Here is a 19,754-nt window from a genome sequence, read left to right as displayed (position 1 = left end):
AAGAAGCTATGTGAATTAATGTAATCACGACGGAATCCTTGGGTGTTAATGGCTTCGTTGCTTGTTGCATTCATGCTCGCTAAAAGAAAGGAAGGGCTCTCTAACCATGAGAGCTTCCCGTTCTACACAATCTTTTCCTGACAGGTTTCCTCTTCCTCCTGAAACAAAAGACAGGAATGTCACCCCCATCAACCTCCCCCCTCTCTCCAGGGTGGCTCCTGTGAACGCCAAACAGACACGCGTGTACTCTGGATGTGGAGCTCTTGCTCTATATGCTCCATGCAGTCCACTCCAGACGCGTCGTGACGCACTCGGGCTGATAGACTTGGCTGATGTAAACAGAGCAGAGGTGGCTCCCAGCAGGTGTCACACTTAGACAATATGGGGCTTGCTTCCTCACAGCTGAGCTACAGTCTATTAGATATTTGTTTTTACTTTGCTGCATTGTGGAAAGCGATCAAAAGTAACCTTTTTATAAAAAATATAATTTCAGTTTTCACTTTTGTTTTGTGACTGCGATGTTTAGGGTGTAGACTTCAGGTGAAGCTCATCTGTAAAAGTACTATTTAAAAAAACAAACTATTTTTAGAATTTATCTGTGGACATTGGGGAAACAGACAAAAAAAAGAGTTAACCGCCTGTGGGTTGACTGTCAGTGTGTGTGTGTGTGTGTTCCTCACAGATACTGGGAAACAGCTAACTGGCACTGCTCTGTCATAGTTTTCTTGAGCTTGATGTGCTTCTATTTTTAAAAGACCAAAACCTCTACCATCTTGATTGGCACACACCACTTGCCAATCATGGTTTCAATTGTGCAGGCTGATATGTCACTGCAATGTAACGTGCAACAGTCGTAATAGTCGTCTGAGGACTTATCTGGCAATAATGAGACATTCTCTCACTCCTTGACACTTTATCATCCACAGACTGGCTGCTGTGGTCTGCTCAGATAGTGGGCCCTGCTGCCAGAGTTCAGACTATGATGGATCCTCTGATGAAATCACTGGAAAATCTAATTCTCCTGTGCTGGTTACATTGGAGAGGTTCTGCTTTTTTTTAATCCAACCGTTAACCTAAAGGGCAGTATGTAGTGAAATCCCCAGAGTTTCCAAAAGTGTGAAGAACATGTACTGTAGAACAATCAAAGAGTAAACATGCTTTCCCTTACAGTTTGAAAAGAGTGCATTTCACTTCATCGTCTTGTTAAACCACAGTTATGTTGCATTTAATTCTAGGATGTGCAAGTATGCACATCAAGGAAGTTCAAGGAAAAAAGAAACTATTTTTTAGCACCTTTATTTTGCCATAGGAGACTCCAGGTCTTTATTTTAGTGTGGTATATTTTTTCAAATGGCATCTCCGCCATTTACAGTCACTGCAATGATTTTGTGTACGAAAGGCAGAATATACCAAGTCAATATCCATGTCAGCAATTCAAACGTTGGCTCCAAAAAGAGATATTTATCATTTAAGTAGGCATAAGTAAAGACTTACACTCGCATGAAATGTCTGATGGCACCGATGCTATGTGAGATCAGGGGGATTTCACTTTCATAAAAGCAACATTTTAAAGAATGCAAACAACATGTTGGAAATATTGATCAGTGAATATCAAATAGCACTTTCCCCCTGGAGCAAATATGTGGCATTCTGGAATGAAATAATTCAGTCCTCTGGGATTAGACACGTCTCAGTCAAAGCTGTACCATTAGATACTATCATATCCAGATGTGCATCAGACTAGAGCCTAATCTTCAGCAGAGTTATGTGACCGTCACTATTTCTCTTGCTCTTTTGACTCACTGTTTATATTGTATTTGTTTCTTGGACTGTTTGTAACTAATCGGTTCATGGTTAAGCAGTGTGTACACACAGGTGTGCGATAGTGACTCTGTTCACTGTCAAGCGCCAAGTCGTGATATTTGTTTGTCTGGATCGAGTCGCTTCTTTGGCCATGCTTTACTCGCAAGACTCGACACGAGGAGCATGCTGAAACCACGTAATATCATGGCCAGCTGTCAGTTTTTCGGCATTTGTTTTCTTTAATAAACTTCCATTGCTCCAGCTGAGCCACAGCAGAGGGGTCAGTAGAGCTGTGATCCCCTGCTTCTGTTTAGGTCTTCAGCTGTGGATGAAAACACAAGGCCCAGACACATCAGGTGTCTCTCTTGATATCCTGATGAGGGATTTTTATTTATTTTGTCCAATGATGTTTAGAGGATAAAAGAAAATGTTTTGGGGGGAATCTGGGAAATGTATGTATGATGATAGATTAATAATGTTAGTTTGAACATTTTGATGAAAAGGAGATTCCAAATGTTGTTGTATTTTGTTTTATGTGTGTGGGTCTTTTCTGGTTCTTGTCATGGAAGGAGAACGTTTGATGCACCTTCATTTTACAACTCCGTCTTACTCCAGTGTGGGCATGATTGAAGTCATCCTAACATCAACAGGAAACGACAGTTGCTACATTGCCTGTATACACAAACTACTTAGGATGCCAGACTGTGATATGACCTATAACTGCACATAATTATTGTAAACAACAATACCCAAGAGACTGAAAAAGCAGATCACAAGTTTCTGGGTATAGTGGTGTATCTGCTCACAATTTTGAGGAGTGTATCGCAATCATTCTTACGGAATTACTGTATCCTCCAACTCTTATAGCCAGCTCGCTATAGCCAGGAGGGAGTTAACTTAGATTAGCACTATCTCAAGTTGAAATAAACTGCTTACAAACACTTTCATAGATCTATAACTACCAAAAGAATTGGAATTTGCTCAAGTAACCTACCAATTATTTCCTCTTTCCACCTCCAGGAGGCGCTATCAGTGGTGAGTGAAGACCAGTCCTTATTTGAGCCTCCATACGCTGCTGCTGCCCCTCTCCCCAAGACAGACATGACTGCATCTGGCACACAGGACTACGGCCAGACCCACAAAATCAACCCCTTACCCCCACAGCAGGAGTGGATCAACCAGCCAGTGCGGGTCAACGTCAAGAGAGAATATGAGCACATGAATGGATCCAGGTATGACATGACAACCGCTTTCTGTGTCTTTCATTCTTCTTGGTTTAGTGAGATATTGCTCTTTTTCAATCACTATCCCTTCAAACCTCACCCTTGCCTCGAAACACTCAGCCCTGGTAAGTGTTGGGCTTAAACAGCATGACAATAGCATGACAAAGTCAGTGACTGGAAACAATGCTCAATTTACCAGATGATAATACTTTTTTCAACTATGTGTGTGCTCATGTAGCAAGGAGTCTCCAGTGGACTGCAGCGTGGGTAAATGCAATAAGCTGGTGGGGGGTAACGACACTTCTCAGATCAACTATGGAAACTACATGGATGAGAAGAATGCCCCTCCCCCCAACATGACCACCAATGAGCGCAGGGTCATTGTACCTGCAGGTAAGAATACTAATATAACTGCTCCATGTAAAAAAAATGTTCATAACTTGTTCTAGGCGTTTCTCTGACACCGCTGCTGTGATCATAAACTGAACCACTCCTCTCCATTGGTGCTATTTTGCCAGTGCTGTAATCATTTTACGAGTGCCGTTTTTATTTATCCAATACATGGTTTAAGGCATTGTTTCAGTGTTTTACAACACCCACGAGAGCACAGCTGAATGTGGGCAGGTAGAGCTGTCAGTTTGTTTGCCAGAACGATATATTCCTTCAGTGGTTCAGTATGTGAAATAACAAGTGCAGTTTTGGGAAAGCCTGTAGAAAAATTATTTCAATACTAAAGTTGATTAAGTTGTTACACATAATCCAGCAAACCAGAGCGAATGAATGTATTTTCCCCAAAAGCAAACACATTAATTGCAATAAAATTCAATGCAGTTAGTTCTGGTAAATTTTCCATTACAAAGGCTAAACAAGTGTTAGTGCTAAACTGATGCAAAATGCCACTCATCTATTAATGTAACAGGAGCGCCACAATGAGGCCACTCCTTTACCACAAGTCGTAAGTTTGGGGTTTAGTCTTCTAGAAGACTGCAGCATTTCAGACTTGGGTCAAGTGGCGACTTGCACTTGTTTGGTTTTTACTTTGCTTCAAAATGGCACAAATCCCACAACAAAAATGTGTCATAGCAGATGAATCACTCCACTCCAACACACATTTATATGGTTATAGAAAGTTATAGAAAGTTAAAGAATATTTCTTTAACTTTCTGCACAATGTCTGCTACTGATAAATGTCTGCTGCTTCCAATGTCCTCCTTTCTCCCCCTCCCGTTACCTTGAAGGGATATAAAACGTTCTTTGTACTGTCTTCAGTGCTGTCTGTCCATGACCACAATCATTTTGCAGTCAATAAAGTCTACTGTCTTCCTCCAGACCCATCACTGTGGTCCCAGGACCATGTGCGCCAGTGGCTAGAGTGGGCCATCAAGGAGTATGGCCTGTTAGAGATTGACACTGCCATGTTTCAGAACATAGACGGCAAAGAGCTCTGCAAGATGAACAAGGATGACTTCCTCCGGCTCACCACCATGTACAACGCTGAAGTACTTCTCTCTCATCTCAATTACCTCAGGGAAAGTAAGTACACTTCATTAAGAGAAAGAATAAATAAAGCGGCTAACCAAGATTAACTGTGTAGGATAATCAGTTAATGGCTTACTGAAACAAATGTTGGACTTCAGCACATCATTGGGCAATGAGGATTTTTTTTTTACCACAAGGACAATAATGGTGTTTCTTGTATCTCTCCCATACTGGCATACTATCTCTGCCAAAAAGTAGTGAAAGCCTACACAAACTGTACGTACTGTATGTTGCTCTTTGTTTAAAGTTAAACTAACCCCCTCTTCTGCAGCTAACCTCACCCAATGCCTCATTTAAAAAAATAAATGCCAAAAAAGTGGGCTGAGACCTGAGAGAGAGTAGGAGGGAGGGAAGTAGTGAGTAGTGGTAGTGAAATCTGACACAGAGTTGCAGCAGTCTAACAAGGTACTGCTCATAACGTGCAATAAGATGTGACAGAGCAACAGCTCATGCATTTAAAAAAAGGGGAGGAGTCTGAGAAAATGAGTCTTGCACTGATTAGACAAAAAAGAGTATGAAAGAGTGTACCAGTGATGCAAGCACATACTAAAATAGCCAATATTCGACTTTGAATGCAGTGGTTTGTGTTTGACCAGAGAGGCAATATATACATCAATTGTTATCGCAATACGTATAATTTCAACACTTTACACTAAACTGTGAAAATGTGCACCTTGATCAACAAATTGCATTACTAGACACTCATATACACTGGTTTTCACCTGACAAAAAGTGGTCTAGGGGTTTAGTTACACAGGAATGTAAAATGCCCAACCCAAGTAAACAACACTTTACTTTTTCACCACAGTGTATTCATATTACCATTAACAAACAATGAAATAGCTATTGTTGGACCTATATTTCTCCATAAAATCTGCCCAGTATTAGGCTGAGCCAAGAGGGTTCCTTTCCACTCCCCAGATAACCATCAACTGCATCCCCCACTACACTTTGCAGCGCCTTATTCCACATGGTCCACAGAAAGATGAAGCCCAGGTGCATTGCCTCGGGAATCATGCTAGGCCTGTGTGTTCAGCAAAGCAAAGAAAGTTGATCTGCAATTTGCAACGGAGGCAACTAAATTTGAGCCTCTTACCTTTGAAGAGTTCCTAGGCGAAATCCTACTTCATATGTTTCGGTGGGGAAAGCAAGCCAATTTTCTGAGGCAGTATGCGTTTGCATTTCAACTCAAGATGTAGCATCAGGTGCGGGTATTGGTTTGAATACATAGTATGAAAGTGTATTCTTATTGTCTAGTTCAGACAATACCGTTACCCACTGTTTACTAGACAAAATAAGCAGGTCACGGGTGATGTGCTTAGAGGGAAAAGTTTGTCTCATCTCTGAATTCTTTGCATTCTGCATTTGCCTCTGCTGCTGCTGAATATCATGACAGCACACTGGGTGGAGTGATGATGGCTAAACTATATTTAACATAACTCCCCAAAAACTGTGATGGGCCTCAGCGTGATGTAATGGGAACTGCATTTTGTGGGTGTCAACAGTTTTCTCTGTGCACAGCGTCTGGGCAGAGAGAGATACTTGTCATGAGTATAACAGCCTCATTGTGCAGCGCTGCAGCGGGTGGATCTGTCTGACCGCCACTGGGAACACTCTGCAGAGGAGTTTTCATTATGGCCACTGGCTGCGGGACTTAGCCATGGCTTAGGCGTGCTGCACCACGACTCTGCCCATTGCTGTCCTTTTTTGATTTAGACTTTGTATGTTTTGGAGACAGAAGAGATGTCTTGGGAATCCTCTCCACTTGCCAGCTGAAATTGCTTTGGATCTGTTCCCGACAATCAAAAAGATGAATGCTCCCATCCCGTGCCTGGACCGACTGAACTGTTTTGAGGCAGCTCTTTCAGGAGCAAGCAATGTGTATCATTGACACTGGGAGCCCGAGGGCAAGAGGGACCATGTTAGTAAATGAACCTCTGAGGAAGATGGAGTTGGAGGAAAAAGAAGAGGAGGGTTTATGTAGACCCTGCAGGGCTGATCATTTGGAAACTAAAGTCATTCTCTCCTTTCCCCCTGCAGCACAAACAAACAATCATAGATGGCGACTAACTCTGTCCAGAAAATAGACCTCTGGCTTCACTCACGAGAGCTGGAAGTGGGGTGAGCTTCTAGAATACAGAAAAAGAAAGGGCGGGGAAACGCTGAGCCCTGGAAGTATTAGTAATCACAGGTCATGTGATGTTTTCATCCAACCCCAGTCACCCTTCTAATAACATCCTTCTCAAAAAAAAGATGGTCCAAGGGGCTCATTTCATAGACATCTGCAGGCATCATGCATGCATTTGTTTCTGGCTATTGAATCACTGATTAACATTCCTCAGCGTCATTAAGCCATGTACGTACACAGGGCAGTGACACACTTCCCCACCACGCAGTCATGCAATAACAAAAAAGGCCTGCCGTGCCATGTGCAGACATATTGCTCAGACACTCACACTGGAGCAAGTGGCACAATCTGAACGCTTGTCTGAAATCCCAGCTGCTTACAGTAATAAGGGTAGTTGCCCATGCATTATTTTGGCTTCATTGTTGGTCACTTATCCAGATTTTTTTAAGTGATGGCCGCCCACACCCCAATGTGCTTTCAATTTTGGGTGCAATTTGAGAATTTGTTCAAATTAGTCTGTCAGGGAGGGACCGCGGACTGTTTGCTTTATCGCACCCATGTAGGTCGGTTTGAGACCACATGTGCTGGAAACGGAGTGGAGCAAAAAACCTCAGACAACGAGAGGCTGTACCTCCAACATGCAGAGATGCAAGACGAGAGGGGGAGAAAGAGAGGGAAGATGGCAGGAGTGAAAGGAGAAAATGAGGGGAGAAAGTACAAGACAGAGAATTTAGAGCAAATCTGCCATAAATCTAAAGGAATATAATGATAGAATGATAGAATTTGGATGGAAAAAGATATCCTTGACAGATAGCTTTTACAGTAGTTATTTGAGGACAAGGGTGGTGTTATAGAACATGCGAGACAAAAAAGTAAAAGAAAAAAGGTGGGGGCAAACTATTCTTTTCAGAAGTGTGTGCAAATGGTGCGAGGTGGTCATGATTGAGTGCCTTTGGAGAATAGCAACAGTTCTGTTTCCCAGCTGTCGCCGTTGCTTGTGTGCCTGGATGGATTTACAGTTAAGGAGTCAAAGACAGACAGACAGAGAGAGTGAAAAAAAAAGGGGGAGAAAGAGAGTGATAAGTCTAGGCTTCTGCACTGCCGCTTGCTCCAGAGTGGGGGACATTCTCGAGCCCTCAATAGTTTATACAGACCATAAACATCTGGGCTCGAAGGCTGAGTAGGGAAAAAGGAGGTCTGGAGAGCTCTCTCTTTCCCTTTTTCTCACTTTCTTCCTAACACTCTCCCCTCTTTCTCCTCTCTCAACATTTTTATTGAGCTCCCCTTGCATTAGTTCTTTCAATTGGCAGATTATCACTGGTGCAAAGGGGCTCAACGACTTGGCTCTTTGCCCTTTACTGTTAGCTGTCTGCTGTTAGCCACCATTACAGTCTGCTCACTTGACTGGTGGGATTCTAACACTTAGGCAGACTTTTGCACATACATCTCGTTAGCATAAGTGGAGGTAAATACCATGCGGCTGTTCACGTAAACATGAGCTGAGCGCAGCTGTATTATTGTCGAGAAATGGAGAACACTGAAAAAAAAATTCTTTCTGCAATACCAGTGGATTGTAAATGTTGAATTCAAGTTAGGGGAACATTAAATCCACAGTAAACAAATGGTTAGGGTTTGTTTGGTGGGAGTATACACCAACAAAATTGGTTGAACAGCATCCGAATCCCAATGAGAATATTTTCACACGCACATCATGCAGTAATGACGTATGAGTTGGCAGGTGTGGAAGTACACAGGATTTAAACATTATTTGTCATTCTTAGCCATAGACTGTGTATAAAAAGGTGAATATTCACAAATGTCACCTGCAATAAATCTAGTCCAAGTGTTAGAATGTAGGAGTCCCCAACCAGCTGTCAATCGCATGGTGTCCACTCATATGTGCCATGCATTATTGTCTTTTTTTCCTCTATATGGGAACATAATTTACAAAACCGATATGTACTAGAAGACCCCTGCCTTTTTGTTTGGGTTTTCTCCAGGTTCCCCAGTCTCATCCCACACATCCAAAAATATGCAGATGCTAATTGGATGCTCTAAATTGACTGTAGGTGTTATTGTGTGAGTGAATGTGGCTATACGTTTGCCCTACGATGGACTGGCTCCGGCTTGGAGGATAAAGCAGTAGACTGTGAATGAATGAATGTATGAATGAATGAATGAATGAATGAATGAATGAATAACAGACATGTGCTAGAAGACCTGAAACTAGTGAGAATGTTAACTCCTTTGTAAAATGTTCACTGATATTATCAGTCAAGTGAGAAGTAGGCTAATTTGCCATTTTCTGACTGAAATAAATAATACATTATAATATATAATAATAAATCGTTTAAGGTTCTAGTGGGCCACTACAAATTTGGAATGACTGCATTAATGTGTGTGCATGTGCACATATTTGGTACATCACTAAAATGTCTTCCAGCCTGTCTGATAAACCTCAGGTTTGACAATATACATACAAATTCTCTCCCTTATCACCTTTTCATGATAGGTGACTATAGTTGAGGAGGTTTCAATTCAGCACAAAGTTTAATTGCAACAAAGTAATGTATAGAACAGTGCAGTATAGAGATGTGGTCGGGCCAGAGGGTGTGTGAACGCAGCTTTACTGTGATGATGGGTTTGTGGAGGACTGCCACGTGCATTCAGGGCAAACATTAAGCTCGCTGTTGAATACCTCTAAAGCATAGGCTGACAGCAAGTTACACCACAATGTCTCATTTTCTATTTCTGTGTGCCGAGGACAGAATGTGCGACGCGTGGGTGAGTAGCATTTTTGTTTAAAGTCACTTTTGACAGAGCTGTTGACAAAGGCAGGAATGGTCACAATAAACGTTTTATTTAGTGCTTTTAGTAAAAAGTGAATTTTTAAATCAATAATTAGCATGTAATGCATAATTAATTAAATTTTAAGGCAAAAAAAAAAAAGGCATGCGAGTCATTTTGGAAAGCACTATGAACAGCTGGCACAAAGATGAATAGTGGGGCTAGAGAGTGCTAGAGAGTGCACCTCCAAGTCAAAAGATGCCCAAAACTGGGTGACTGACTGGGACCTGCCGTTTATTTACAAAACTCAGACCACATGTTTGAGGCAATGGTATCATATGGCTCCACAGGGTAAACAGCAGGGGCCCCAATAGAGGTCCATCACATTACTGAGGAGGATCGGAAAGATCTCTGTCAATATCACGGGCGTACCAAACTGGAGGACAGGGCTATTTGAAGGAGCCATCACTCATAGGAAGGACAGAAAAGAAAACTGTTTGTGGATATTATGTAATCTAACAGACTGCACAGATGTAACTGTAGAGGGGAAGAGAGGGTCTGGCCAGTCCTCCCACTGCGCTGTCAGATTACCGGGACATGTTTGTTTTCTAAGAGAGGAAGAGTCCGTCCAAATAAATAGGCCGCACAGCCAAGACTCCCTCCACCAAACTGTCAGCTGTGGCGTTTCTCTCTCTCCCTCTCTCTCTCTCTTCCTTCACGTCTCCCCCAAAGCTTTCGCTCTTGCGCTCTCTCCCTCATACAGCGGTCCTGCATTTGTCTGTGGGATGGTTTGAGGTTTTCTCAGCAATGCTGCCTGTTTGCCTGTCTGGGTCAGCCCACATATGTGGCACACAGTAGGAAAAGGGTTAACAGCCCCCTTCCTCCCTTTCCTCCTCCCTTCTCTCCCTCAATTTTTTTTTTATCCTGACACCCTGTTCATTTTTCTCCTACACTTTCTCCCTCATTCCAAAGATGGCGTTTTTGTCGGATAGCTCGCCCCGTGCGCTTATGCTCTGCGTGTGGAATTATTTTTGTACAGGGAGCTGCATTTGATTGCCGAGCAGGGACCCTGCCTCACACAATGGCTCCCCTGTTCCGAGGCCCCCAGGTTTCTAAACTAGACCCAGAGCCTTGGGGGTGCTGTGGAGTAGGTAGAACAGCGAGGGGTGGGGTGTTGGGAAGTTGAAATACATTTGTGGAGCACCACACTTTTTCCCCCACAGCCACCCCCCTAAAAAAAATAGACCCCTAGTCTGCCACCTTCTTCACCCCCAAGCTCAGTCAGCCACACAGCAAGTTAGTTAAGAAACCTACACCAAATCACAAGAAGAGCACAAAACAAACTGAATTTTGGTGTGCAGTTTTTATTCCTCTTTAGATCGCGCCATTGACGGAAGGTATACCTTCCCTATACGCAGCAGCGCTCTGTAGCAACCTAAATCTTAACACTCCCAGCGCAGTAGCTGCCTTTGTGTTTTCTCTGTGCATTTTTGGGTCTGTTTTTCCACTCGCTGATTTATGCCTGGGGGCAGCTAAAATTAAGGGAGCATTTTGGTGCCGCCCAGGGTGCCTGTGTAAGTGGAGGAATGCAGTGCAGAGTTCTGCTCCATAAGGTGAAATGAATAGGCAGCCATATGCAGAGTCTTGCCTCCCTGACTTTATTATTCAGGAGTAGAGTTCGCTGTTAAAATGCTGACAGGCAACAGGTTTTTTCCAACATTTAAAAAGAGTGACTGTGGTGACCGTGTGCTGGATTGGCTTTATTCAGGGCTGGATTTATGTGTCATGACTTATTTTCCTTCAGAGATTATTTTTTAAGGGACAAAACAGGAACACAATTCAAGAAATGAAAAGGGCTCTTTTCATTTTGTGCTGCTTGACAGTAATTGAGCTGAACATTTTACTGCCACCTACTGGCTATGATTATAGCTTTTGAGTGTTTTGTCAGCCATGCCTCAGTGTGCACTGAGACTGTTCTCTGTTTCACTCTCCCTGACAGCAAATGAAAAGACAAAGCATATACATGTATAATCTACTGTTAATTACCTCTTAAGATTTTAGCACATTCCTATGCAGATGCAGGTTGTTTTTGAGCTTGTCTCTGATGTCATTCATTTTATTTTGTTACAGGTAGCTCATCATTATCCTACAATGCACCATCTCACGCAGACCCGTCCCCACGCCTGGCTGCAAAAGAGGGTAGGAACATATTTTACTTTCTATGCTATTTTTATTCAATTATTGTGTATCTTTTTAATAGAGAAGTCACATACAACTTGTATTTGCCAGATTGTGGATGCAAATTTGGGCAGATTTACTTGTGCAGTTGAAATAATATGAGCTAAGCTGCTAAAACAGACAGTTGTATTCTGATCTATATCGGGACACTACAATTGATGCTTATTAACAAGACAAAAGCAGTGTGCCGATGAGCTCTAGCTCTAGCCTCAGATGCAGTGATTGTGGGGAAGAAGAGGTTGGAAGATATGCGTGAGCTTGTTATTTGGAAAGATCACACACACACACACACACACACACTGAAGTAAGAACGTGTGTTATAAACATGCCCGATGAGAAGCCTGGTGGCAAGATGAGTGCCACTTTGCAGTTGAATTATTTAGCACTTCAATATCTATCACACCTTGTTACTTTTTTATGAGATTGATTCATTATGGGCCTGCAAATATAACAAGGACAACTCTCTGTTGTGAGTTGAGGATATTCTCAAACCACAAAACAAATATACTAAAACCATAAATTAAACACCTTATTCATCCTCCTGTTCAGTCTTTAATTGAGGCATTGGCATGTCTCTCTTAAAAGATATGTTGCTTAAAAAAAAACTAAGAATGACAGCTTTTAATTTACATCATGTGTGATGTTTTTTTTTTTATCATATAATTAAATACAAGGAATAAAAAGACACACGTTTCCATTGATTTGTGATGCAAAAAAACAGATAGAAATGTTACGTAGGACCTGGCTGAGAACAATGGCTGCAGCAGCTCAGAATGATTGTCTCTTTCCTCTAGATACCTTCTCACTCTACAAACAGTATTATGTGCTGACACAACACATCGCACCGCCTATCTGTGAAAAAAAGCTACGCATCCTTTACGTTGACTATATGGTGTCACCACCAGAGACGGGATAGAAGACTGCAATAACAATGATAGCCTCGCTCACAGGATGAGTGGCTCTATCAAGGCAGAAGGAGAGGAAACACTATCTGATAAGTGTCCAAGAATGCCCTCTGCCGCGCTCTGTCTGCCCCAGTGGTGGACGTTAGCAGGCCATGTACTTGTTCACGCCCGGCTTCAATACCAATAGACCAATGGGCAGGTCAGATAAGATTCTGCTCGGTCACCTCTGACCCTGGTCTTCCTGGTTCTCAGAGCCAGGTATTTGGTCTGGCAGGAATTGAACGTCACTCCCTTTGGCAGCATTTTCCATTTCACAAGAGGTGACTTACAGGCTTAGATCCCAACCGGTGAATGGTGTCGAGCTCCTGCCACACCGTCAGAGTGGCGTTCCATAAAACTCACACCAATTACTCCATTTTGAAATAAGTTCAAGGGAAACGAGAGAGAGACAAAACATGAAAGTTGCAACTGGGAGTTTGTGACTGCGGCTTCGGGAGAAGACTATATTAACATATTCAACACAGATCGGCGCTGCCATGTGTTCAAGTTCATATTGCCATTTAAGAGCAGTCAAATAGCATACAGGCTCTTCTTGGGGTAGAGTAAGCATGAGCGTACAGCAGGAGACAACCCTTAATCTGCTCCAGACTCTGTGGTGTAAACTGCAATGTTATGAATAAAAGAGAGCATATAAAACACGGAATGCAGCAGCTATGAAAGAGAGTGTGTGGCTCTATGTGTGTATCTGAAGTCTGTGCCTAGGACTTTTCTGTGGACAGACGTGTGTGTGTGTGTGGGTGAGTTCCTGTAACTCTTAGTACAGCAAGTGTTTTGTGTATATTTTTTAGTGTGTATGTTTTCGCGTGCTCTTTTGTACCTTTGCTTTTACATTGGCGGTTTTGTTTGTTGCTACATTTCTGGCTTATTTTCTCCCCTGTGCCTAATATTTACACAATTTTTAATATTTTTGGTCATATTTTTCAAATTGTATAGTTCTGTAGTCAAACATTTATATTCTTTGCCGCTTATACAGTATATGTGTGGGTGGATGATGATTCACCTCTCTGAATGCATTCATTTTGAAGCCAAAGCAGCAACTGCGCCAATCGCTCCCTCTTTACAGAAAATAATAACAATTTTTCCTTGGAAACAGAAAAATAGATAAGAGTTAGCTAACAATTTTGCACAAAACTTGTGTGTGTGTTTATGTGTGCAGCAATGTTGTTACGTTTATTCATTTGATGCTTATTTTTTCTTCTTTTTTTTGCTCTGGTGCACCCACTGTCTCCTCAAGCTGTGTAACTCCTGTACTTTGCCATCATTCTCCTCCTCTCATGGCTCCTTCTTCACACAGATGGCTTTTAAAGCACCTGTATTACGGGTATTAAAAAAAGTTTATCCTGTCTGGGTCTCTCTCCTTGGCTCAGACTCAGGGTTAAAAACAGTCCACGACTTGAAATCTCTTCTCTCTTACTCTGTCTATCGCACCGTCTGTGTGCAGTTGCACTCTCTTTCTCTCCCACTCTGTCTCAGCTCTCAGTCTTTGTCCTTTTACTCTCCGTCTCTCTCTGCCTCTCTCTCTTTCCCTCGCTGTCTAGCGCTTGGGCCTTGTTTTGACTAACTGGTCCTGCAGTCAAAGTCTCCCAGGAGCGTGCACCACACCCCAGACCAGAGTGGAAACTGGCTCAAGTCGCAGTCAGAGCGAGGCCTGGAAAAATGAAGGCGAGAGGGGGGAGTTGAGAGGTTGGAGATGAGGCGGCTCTATGTGCGTGTGTGAACATTTGGGTCTGTGTTGGGGTGTCCAGCTTGAATAGTGAACCCCCGACCATTTGGGCTTTGTACATTTTACATCAGATGCTTCTTCAGTTTTATCTCTGCCCAATTATAGTGAAAACCGTGAATTATGCTGTCTTTTTGCCACTCTGATGTCTCGATGTGTGTTGGTGAAGGAAAATATTGTTTTGGAGGTTAATGTGATCTGGTGCCAAAAGCTACATCAGGGGCATCTAAAAGCCCACATTACTGGGCATCCACTCAGCCCATACCAGACAGTAGCTGAGTTTGCTGCCATTGTTTTCTTTTCAAATTCCAAAAGTTTTGCCTCGTCTGACTGTATTTTTTTTCATTATTATTCTCCTCCCTTCCTTGAATTTCATATTCGTACTTTATTCCCGTGTTTTTGTACACTTATTCCACCTCCATTCTCATTCAACTTCTGCTGTCTCTTTGATCTTTCCCTCGCTTTCCCTCTGCCTTCTCTTCCACCAGCTCCTCTTCTGTTTGTAACCCCCTTTCTACACATACATGGAGGTAGCCCCGTTGTGTATGTTTTCTTTTTTTTTTTCAGTGTGGTGGTGAGCCAGTAGGGGTGGGGGGTGAGTAGAGGGGAAAAAAGGGCCAGTAAAACAAAGAGAGGTTGTCTGCAGGCGAGGCAGGCAGGAAACGCAAGTCTCTGAGGACTCTCCCCCAGTCACTGCTCCTTGGCTATCCTGCCGGCCCACACCAGATTGAACCTGACAGCCCCGCTGAGCCACGGCAGCCCACTTGTTATTTGTCCCTCCTCTCCTTCTTTTTTTTGTCTTTCTATCTATTACACTCACCTTTCTTTCATTCATTTGATCATATCCTGTATTCATTCATTCATTCAGCTCTTTATGCTCTGTTGCAAGTTCATGTCACCCGTTATTCCACTATCACTGGTATTTTCCCTCAACCATTTAAGATCTGTCGGGACTCGGGGCTGACGCGGGGTTAAAAGATGAAATTTGAAGATACTGGAACAGTTATTAAAAAGGAAAAGGAGAAATAAAACATACAGTTAAATGTTTTCTTTGTACACATTAATTGTGAAACAATAAAAGACTTGAGTGGCAGGTTACCAGATACATTCTGTTTCCATGTTTGCAGTGAGATTGGAATCTTAAGTTCAGCTATGCTGAAAGGGGAAATTTGGAGTTCAGTTCATCATTACTTTAGTTCAGGGAACTTAAGGTGTGAAAAAGCTGAGATCCACAGGAGGGCAGTATTGTTCTGTGTTTAGAAAAGGCCAGCCATGTAGTGGATACTGATGATACAGTGTATTTGATTTTAATAGATGCTTTTCTGTTGTGGCTGACACAGACACTGTATGTACCAAATGTGCAATGGTTACCAGGGCAACCATTTCCATTTGTTTCACACACATTGAAAAGTACAGGAAATCATTTAGGTTCGTATTTTACAATGAATCAAAAGACATTTCCATATAAACATTATGATATTTAGACAAATAAGAAGAATTATGGTATAACTCATACGACATTGTGATGATTCAGGGCTCCAGACTAACTTTTTGTATTGGTTAATTTATTCACATTTGCCTTTTTGTAAATGTTTTTCATGCAATGTTCCTCTTGTCGTTTTGCACCGTGGTTATGTCTGATGTACTTTAGTCTAAACATTCATGATGACAGAATTAGCACCGAAGTGAAGCCCCAGTTCTGGCCTGGTGGGTTAATCAAATGGCTGTGATTGGCTGAATGGCTGTTCAATCAATCTACTGTGACCAATGAATGTGATTCAGCTTCATAATTCTTCCTGCTCATTCTCTTTTCTTCTTCTGCCATACATGGATGCCTTGCAGCACATTCTGCCTCTCTCCACAACACCCGCAGGTGTGGCACCCTTGGACCAAGCCCTCTTTATTAATCTATAGGCACAACCAGTCAACTTTTGCTTTCAATAAAGCTGCTTGTCAAATATTCTGCCTCCACACTAAAATGTGGGATTGTCTCTAACCCTCTGTAAACCCAGGTGATCCCGGAAACAACCTGTCATCAGCTTTACACACTCTCTCTGTCCATTGCTCCCTGGGAGAAACACTGCTGAAGTATATATTTGCATGATAAAAGTCATGATCACGATCTTAGATCATGATAAACGGGCATATTTGTGCTTAGCCATGGAAAAAAACAGATACCAGTCTCCTGAGGGGCATTTTGAGTTATTTACATATTCCCGAAAGTGTGGTTTTTCTAAGCTTTCCAACAGTGTCTTACACGTGGAAATATGAACATATTTGAAGTTTTAAAGATTTACACCTTCTGGGAGCCAAGAGACAATGACATCACATTTACATAGTCCAATCCCTTCCTGGTTAGCGCACAGGACAGAAACTATTTTAGTAGTTTGTACAATGGTTATCAATAGCAGGTCTAGGGACCCCGAAGGGCTCTATGAAGAGGTCCCAGGGGGTTCCCAAAGAAAATATTTAATTAAATATGAATATAAATTTCTTAAAATGAAAAACAACAAAAGGTAATATACTTAAGAGTTAGAAGGATGAACGATAGATACATATTTCTAATATCAAATACAATAAAATACATTCAAGTATCGGTGTGGTGTATTGTAGATGGATCAGCCTGTTGCTGAATGCTGCTGATGTGCTAACTCTCATCTAGTTGAGATTAGCATCACAGTCAATACATCATAACCAAAGCTGTGTCATTCACACATTATTCAAAAAACACCGGGTTAGTTTGTTATTCATATTCATAGCAGATGCTCACATACTCCCTTTACAGTTTATAATACGATCATCTGATCGAACAGAAATTTAGACGTGTTTAGCATTTGCATTTTAAAACTGAGCTAGCTCAGTTAGCCACATAAAGTTCTGAAACGCACAGTGGATTATTAAAAGATAGTGTCTATCATGGAAAAAAAAAATCACTGTATGTGTGTGAAAGTGTAGATTAACAACGCTAACGAAAACTTACCCCATAAGAAGATAGGAGGTTTGGGGTGCTTTCTTTTCATCGCAGTCGTCATCTCGTCATCTCAGAAGTAACTACTGTATGTCTGTTAATGTGTCCAATTATTCTCATGTCCTGCTAAAGAATCCATGCGTTTGTTGTTCTGGAGAAAGTTTGCGGAAAGTTTGCGGCTCCACGTTGCGGCTTCTTCTTCCGTAGCATTTCCATAGCATAGCAGAAGTGAGATCGGCCACAGCATGACCAGAAGCCTCTGTCTTCGTTAAGAAGACGCTGTAACAGATACGATTTAGTTCTTCTGCAATGTGTTTTTTCCTTGTCCATCTTCATTCCACGATGAAAACACACGCAGCTTTTAAAAGTAGCGGTAACAGTATGGAGGAGCAGCTGCATATTAAGTAGCCATGTGTTTCCTCTGCGAGCAGCTGATTGGCCAAAAATAACGTTTCACAGCGATCAAATAACCCAAGCCACTACTGTGATTGGAAGCTTAAATATTCTTTCTCATTAAAAAAAACAACTCAAACTTAAACACAAGTTGTTGCTGGTTTTCTCACATTTGGCCACATCATTCAGCTCATGTCCCTGCATGCTGAGTACTAGAGAGTACTAGTCAGCTGTTCTCTCCATACATTGGGGTTAGCTATTTTCCTGGAAACTACTTGTCACCTGTTTATTTTTCAGTTTGTGTTTGAGTGACTGATTGTTACTGGAAGCCATCACCATCACACTCACTCAGCAGTGTGCGTTTTAACTGCAGATGCACAGCAGGTAAAAAAATCTCACACTGGGCTAGTTTGGCTGCTTGCCATGCTTTTATAAAATTAGCTCGGGTTCAGAGATGGGAGGCTCACTATCGTGCGCAGGTATTGTCTCCCCCCCCCCTCCCTCTCCCTCACTGTTTGTGTGTGCACTTGTCTGTTGTATGTTAATTTACATCAGACCTTTCCTTCATGGTCATGTTGCAAGCTGCTCAACCAACTGTTCTCTGTCAAAGATTGTGCCATCTACATTTTCAACACCACAACGTGCCAAATAAAACCACACAACCATAGCCAGATATCCTGTGAAGAGTGAGCGGAACTATGTTTTGATAGATGTATGATATATGTATTTGCCACCAGTGTGCCTGCTTTGTCTGTGACAGTTGCATTCTCAGTGGCTCGTCCCTTGCATAATGTGATATGTACACAAAGGGTGAAAATGTATGTTAATGGGAATGTAATGTGTGTAACTTGACTAAATACATACTGGAAAGTGTTTTTTTACTTACTGATGTTATCCTCTTGTCCTGTGTCTCTTCTTCAGAACCTTCATATGATGCTGTACGGAGGACAGGATGGTCAAACAACATGCACAGTGGCAAAGGTAACTATAGCTGTAGTATCCTACTGAGAGAACACATGAGATTATGTTTCACCTGACATAACATCCAAGTTACTTGCACATACTACTTAACTTATGTCTGCGTCAGACTAGCAGATGTTCCAACATCTACAGCGTCTAGACATGTAGGGTAGACTGCTAAAAATTACACAACCTGGACTCACTGTCGGCAGATACCATCTTATTTACTTTGGACTGCCACTACCTTGTGTTGAAAATGATCAGTAGCCACCCCACTCATGAGTTTTCTCTCTTTCTCTCTTTCATTACAGGCTCACCAGTGGTTACTCAGAATGTGACCAAATCCACTGAGCAGCCCAGACCTCAGCCAGGTAACAGTTGATCCATTGTCTGCATGAAGCACAGACTTAAAGTTAATGTGCTTGTGTCAAACTTGTATTTATTTTGTGCCTGCAGTTTCCTTCGACAGTGTTCCATTTTATATTTGCTGTATGGTTTTTAAAGACCACATCAACAATATGCAAATCAACACCGCCTCAGAAAAAGTGCTGCAATACTATTGTTTTTAAGTGACTCACCAGCAATTTAATAATGCAGTCTCCTACCAAGCTTCAAGTGTTTACTTGTGTTTCTAACATACCACTCAGCCACAAATCTAATTGCATGTCTCATTATGTAGAGAGCACAATAATCCAAACACACAAAAACAGAAAAAAAAATACTGTCATTTTGTCACTCAACCTGAACTGTGAAATTATAAGCAAGAATAACGTAAAATATGAAGCGAGAGGTTTTTTTTAACCATCATCATTATAAATAAACCATCTGTTGTTTCCCGACCATGTTTATTTTGTCTTCAGTCTTCCATACTAATCAGTACAGGTCACTGATCCTAATCGTGATCAGTGTGTTGACCAATAAAGCTTTCCTTTTGTTCACAGACCCCTACCAGATCCTGGGTCCCACCAGTAGTCGCCTTGCCAATCCAGGTAAGAGTTATAGCTTTTAGCAATGAATTTGTCTTTGGTTG

The 19,754-nt window shown here is 42.0% G+C and overlaps 1 protein-coding gene across 5 annotated transcripts in view; it reads left to right on the top strand.

Moving 5' to 3' along the window:
* fli1 (Fli-1 proto-oncogene, ETS transcription factor) overlaps positions 1-19,754 on the top strand; it is a 30,637-nt gene that overhangs the window by 7,576 nt on the left and 3,307 nt on the right. For all 5 annotated transcript variants that reach the window (XM_058634037.1, XM_058634036.1, XM_058634038.1 and 2 more), the window contains 7 exons: positions 2,824-3,035; positions 3,265-3,419; positions 4,356-4,559; positions 11,611-11,679; positions 18,686-18,745; positions 19,036-19,095; positions 19,666-19,713. In XM_058634037.1, coding sequence (XP_058490020.1) covers positions 2,824-3,035; positions 3,265-3,419; positions 4,356-4,559; positions 11,611-11,679; positions 18,686-18,745; positions 19,036-19,095; positions 19,666-19,713 — 808 coding nt within the window. The remainder of the gene's footprint in view (positions 1-2,823; positions 3,036-3,264; positions 3,420-4,355; positions 4,560-11,610; positions 11,680-18,685; positions 18,746-19,035; positions 19,096-19,665; positions 19,714-19,754) is intronic.

Source organism: Solea solea, chromosome 7 (genome assembly GCF_958295425.1).
Source record: "Solea solea chromosome 7, fSolSol10.1, whole genome shotgun sequence".
Lineage (NCBI taxonomy): Eukaryota > Metazoa > Chordata > Actinopteri > Pleuronectiformes > Soleidae > Solea > Solea solea.
The sequence above is the reverse complement of the archived record's forward strand: the minus strand, read 5'-3'. Positions and strand labels throughout refer to the sequence as shown.